The sequence below is a fragment of the Leuciscus leuciscus genome, assembly GCF_965113295.1.
Source record: "Leuciscus leuciscus genome assembly, chromosome: 25".
Lineage (NCBI taxonomy): Eukaryota > Metazoa > Chordata > Actinopteri > Cypriniformes > Leuciscidae > Leuciscus > Leuciscus leuciscus.
The window spans coordinates 31,278,456-31,283,844 of record NC_138724.1 but is presented as its reverse complement, the minus strand read 5'-3'; the positions used below and the strand labels follow the sequence as shown (position 1 = coordinate 31,283,844).

Genomic DNA, 5,389 nt, shown 5'->3' with positions numbered 1-5,389 from the left:
CGATAAAAAACTGGAGAATTAGATAGTTTTAATCTTTGAGAGTCCAACCAGAACAAAGTTTTATCCAGTCCAAGCCCTTCAATATCCCTAAGGATTGCACAGGCAAGCTCCCATCCAACTCGACTCTGAAGAGCACTGTAAAAGTCCCTGTACATATTGCAGTCTCAAACCAAGTCCTCCTTCATCTTTTGATAAATACAGAACACTTTTTGGTACCCAGTGCATTCGGTCCCAGAAAAAATCTATTAACATTGACTGGATTTTCAACAACACATCCACTGGGGGATCTATACAGGCCAGGCGGTGCAGAAGTGCAGAGGCAACCAGATTGTTGATGATCAAGATTCTTCCTTTATAGGAAATTTTAGGGAGTAAAAACCTCCACTTATCCAGTCGCCCTTTGACCTTTTCAACAGTGCCTTCAAAATTCTTTTTTACAACATTTTCATTTCCTAAAAAGACTCCTAGATATTTAAAACCATCTCTTGTCCATTTTAGACCATCAGGAACTCTTGGTTCACATTTTGGCCATTTTCCAACTAATATGGCTTCACTTTTTTTCCAGTTAACCTTTGCCGAAGAAAGAGTCTTAAAATCATCCAAAACCTTCAACATCACATTGACATCATTGGGTTCACTGATTATGACAACGATGTCATCACCGTACGCTGATAACTTAAAAACATTAACACAATTTGGGATGCACAATCCACACACATCAGTTCTTAGTTTATTTAACAGGGGTTCTATGGCTAAGGTGTATAACATGCCTGACAGCGCACAGCCTTGTCTGACACCCCTGTACACCTTAAACGGAGAGCATAAGTCACCATTAATCTTTAATATACTCTCAACGCCACAATACATCATTTTAATCATTGCAATAAAATCTGAACTAAAACCAAAGGCTTTTAAAACGTTCCATAAATATATATGCTCGACTCTGTCGAAAGCCTTCTCTTGATCGATGGATATCATACCAAAGTCTACGTCAAAAATGTTTCCACAGTCTACAATGTCTCTAATAAAAGAAACATTATCAAATATTCTTCTTCCTGGGACGCAATATGACTGATCTGGATGAACAATAGATCCAATGACTTCACCCAATCTGACAATATTTTATAGTCATTACATAATAAACTTACTGGTCTCCAATTTTTGATGTCATTTAGATTTCCTTTTTTCGGCAATAAAGTAATAATTGCCCTCCGGCAGCTTTGTGGCAGTTGTCCATTTACCAAACTCTCATTAAAAACTGTTACCAATTCTGGACCTATTTCTACCCAAAAAGATTTATAAAATTCAGTTGTAATGCCATCAATATCTGGTGCCTTTCCATTTGCCATTTTTTTAAGGGCATTTTCAAGCTCAACTAAACTCAAAGTTTTACTAATTTCCTAATTTGCATTTTTAGTTATCTGTGGTAAATATTTTTAAAAAATCCAAATTACCGTCTTGTTCTTCTGAAATTTCACTTTTGTACAAATCTTTATAAAAATGTACAGCTCTTTTTCTAATATCTGAGGGATTTGTCAATAAAAAACCTTTTTCTGACCGCAAGGCATGAATAAACTTTTTCTGACCATTCTTTTTTTCTAAACTAAAAAAGAATTTTGAAGGAGCATCCATTAATTCTGCACTTTGGAAACGTGATCTAATGATAGCACCTTTTGTTGTACAACCTAGCATATCGGCTAACAAATTCTTTTTCTTTTTAATGTGTTCTATATATGTGACATCTGTTGTGGACTCTGCAAGCTCCTGTAGCTTCATCAGCTCTTCTTCTAACACACTCATTGAGCTATTTATGTCTCTTGTGGCGTTGTGAGTGTATTGTTGACACAACTGTTTGATTTGATTCTTCACAAAATCCCACCACTGCTGCAAAGTTAAGAAAGAAGCTTTCATAGATTTAGCATTTGTCCAAAACTCTTCAACTCCTCTAAAAAGAGTGTCACATAATAAATGATTGTTAAAATGCCAAAAAGCACTTTTTGATTTCACAAAACTTTTTGCTACAACACATTTTATCAAGCTGTGATCAGAAAGACAAACATTCTCTAAACATACTTAATTGATGCGTAAAACCATAGAATCTATCAAGCCTTGCCAGCGATAGCTGATTATCATGAGCGTGAGCCCAAGTGTTCTGTCTCTGTGTACCATGGAAATTTCTAGAGGTCGACCGATAGTGGATTTTACCGATAACGATAGCTAGGTTGGGCCATACTTGCCGATAACCGATTAATCAACCGATAGTTTTTAAAATTGATACTGGATAAAAACAAACATAACACTCCAAGTAAAACAGTGCTGAACTTTATTATAAAAATAATAAAACTGTATTGAACCATGAAAACATGCTAAATGAAATAAATATATAATATGAATAAATATTGAAGTCAATAAAAGACATTCATTCAAACTGAAACAAAAAGTAATACTCTAAATAACAAATAAAACCAGTTACATTCAAAATGTAACTATTAAACTGTTATTTTTCAAGCCAACTTAATGAATAAAAAAGTAACAAAATTTGATCGGTATAATATTTGAGCAATACAATTGCACCTTGATCATTCATGTTAGTTTGATAGTGCATTAACTATGGTTATACCATGGTCTGGGTGAATACTCGATTCTGATTGGCTGCAGGGTGTCCATTAAAAAGTGATAATGTACACCTAGGAAAGGCGTCCCGTCAATTTGCCTGATGACAGTTCTAAATGATTGCGCTGGCTCAAACTCACTGATCAACTGCTGCGGTCGGGTCGCTGTTGCTTGGCAACGCCTGTATACGGGAGATATTAAATAGTGCGCTCGACTTAATAAATAAAAACCCTCACGATTTTTACTCTAAAACACATTAAAGTATTATTAATTGATTAAATATTTCTTTCTTTCGTAAGTGACCATGGTATAAGCGGGTTAATGCCCTTCGAGGTGTCCATTGTCAGGTATTAATGGACTTCGGCGGAGGCAACCGTCCTCCGCGCATTAATACCTGATAATGGACACCTCGTCGGGCATTAACCCTTACTTAATGTTACATATGGAATTTTATTGTAAGTGTTCTAATTTCATATAAATCCAAACAGTCATGCTTAAATATCTACAATGCCAGAGCATTGAAATGACATAAATATTAAATGTATAATCTCACACTTTTGCTTCTATTTTATAAACACTTGATGATTATCAAAATAACAAAACATGTATTAAAGTGATGACGAAAAAATAACCGAAATCTAATGCTTTTCTGATTTGTTTATAATTATGTTTCTGTCGGCTGTAGTGTATGAACATATCAGTTTATGCAACTTCTCTGCATATTAAATGCATAAAAGTGACCAGCTGGATATAAACTAATGCAAATAGAGGTAACAATTGTGACATTAAACATTCGGGTCGGACTTGCGTTTATTTTTGTCAGTGTTTTAACCGCTTGAGGTACTACTAATGTTAGCGTCCTCTCAGCCTCGAAGGCAAACAAACATACTGTTGTGCTGTTCTTTCTCTACTAATGCAGCATTTAGTCAACAAATTAATCACTTTATAATGATATGACAAAATGTACTGTATACATAGGCTGCCTTTTAGCTGTTGGTGCTTTAAACACGCATCTGATGTCAGCGCTCTCCACGCAGCGTGTGCTCTCAGTGCAGCACGCAGCATCACGTGTCGAAATAAACAACACGAGGCATCAGCGATAGTTTTTATTACACCTCTAGAGGCCGCTCTTGTACTGCATGATGCCAGCAGACCCTTCTCAGCTCTCTCTTACTGTGTAATGAATGACAGCGCGCGCTTCTCAGCCGCTCCAGCAACGGACGCGACCAGGAAAAACTATTGGTGTGTATTTTTGCCCATAACGATAGTTCCACCAATCAACTATCGGTGCCGATTAATCGGCAAAACCAATGAATCGGTCGACCTCTAGAAATTTCTCCATATATCAATTAAGCTTTTTCATTTGAATTAGCCTCTTTCTTGACTGCATATGTGGGTCAACATGATTTCGATCTATGACATTTTCAGTGCAATTAAAATCCCCTCCTAACATTTACAAATCATAATTGTTACAATCATTTAAAACATCATCCAAAGTGTTCAAAAAAGTCATTCTTTCCAAAGCTATAGTTGGAGCATATACACAGACAAAAACAAAATAACTATTTTCAAATACAGCTTTGATCTTCAGCAACCTTCCTTTAATTGTTTCCTCTACATTATAGGAATAAGGAGTAAAGTTTTTAGAAAATAACACCGCAACTCCGCCACTCAATGAAGTAAAATGGCTTAAAATCGCTAATCCATCAAATTCTTTAACCCATTCTACAGCGTTTGATACATCACTATGGGTCTCTTGTACGAACAACACATACATTTTCTTATGTTTCATTAATTCAAATACTTGAGCTCTCTTCTTAAAATCCCTTGCTCCGTTAACATTCAAGGAAGCAAGATTTATTTCCCCCATAAAGGATAAAAAAAGAGAGCAAAAGAAATAATAAAGCCATAAAAGATGCATCATTTTATCCATTCTGGCTGGTTTCACTGGGCCCACCTGACTGACTACTTAATTTCGTAAGAATTTTCTTAAGACGGTAAACCTCTTGATTGGTGAAACAACTTTCACTTCTAAAAATCTTTACCTTCTCAATGAACTGTATTATGTCTGGGAAATACTCCTCTAGTTTGACCTTTTTCACATTTTTCGTCGTTTTCAAAAAGGACTTAATATCTCCAACAGTATATGTACGACTAGAGAAACCACTTTTGGGAAGACGAACAGTGACACTACATTCTGACATGTCGCTTTCACTCTCAGTGTCAGTCTGGCTCATGTGAATACCATCTGTTCTTTTTGCTTTTTTATCAGCAGGGCATTCCAACAACTTCCTTTTTTGGGGGATTTAAAAAAAACATTCTTCATCTTCCAAACCAGAACCCCCATCCTCTGGGTTTACCCTCGTCTTCACTGTTACTACCATCATCTGAATCACGTTCTGCTTGTTCTATCCTCTGGGAACTTATTACCTCAGCTGCAGCTACACTGACTTCAACAATTTCTTTTTCTATAGTCTCAGAGACACTCTCCACCATTGTTGGAGCAACCGACACCCTACTTGGACCCACCGACACCCTACTTGGACCCGGCATCTCCTCAACAACTGTGGCGATTTCACCCTGCACTTCAATTACATTTTCTGAAGCAACAGTTGATACAGTTTTATTTGTGTTATTCTCTCTTTTTGGACAAGCACAGATCAGGTGTCCATTTTCACCGCAACCAAAGCACCTCATTGTATTAGTAGTGGCATATATCACATAATTAAATTCTTCATGCCGAAAATTTAGAGTCAGATCAAGTTCCTCAACGTTA

At 36.4% G+C, this 5,389-nt stretch overlaps 1 protein-coding gene across 1 annotated transcript in view; it reads right to left on the bottom strand.

Moving 5' to 3' along the window:
- LOC309490704 (uncharacterized protein) overlaps window positions 1-5,109 on the bottom strand; it is a gene marked incomplete at its 5' end in the record, with an annotated part of 50,751 nt that extends 45,642 nt beyond the window's left edge. Inside the window, one exon of the mRNA XM_082159917.1 lies at window positions 4,949-5,109. Coding sequence (XP_082016043.1) covers window positions 4,949-5,109 — 161 coding nt within the window. The remainder of the gene's footprint in view (window positions 1-4,948) is intronic.
- Between the last annotated feature and the right edge of the window lie 280 nt (window positions 5,110-5,389).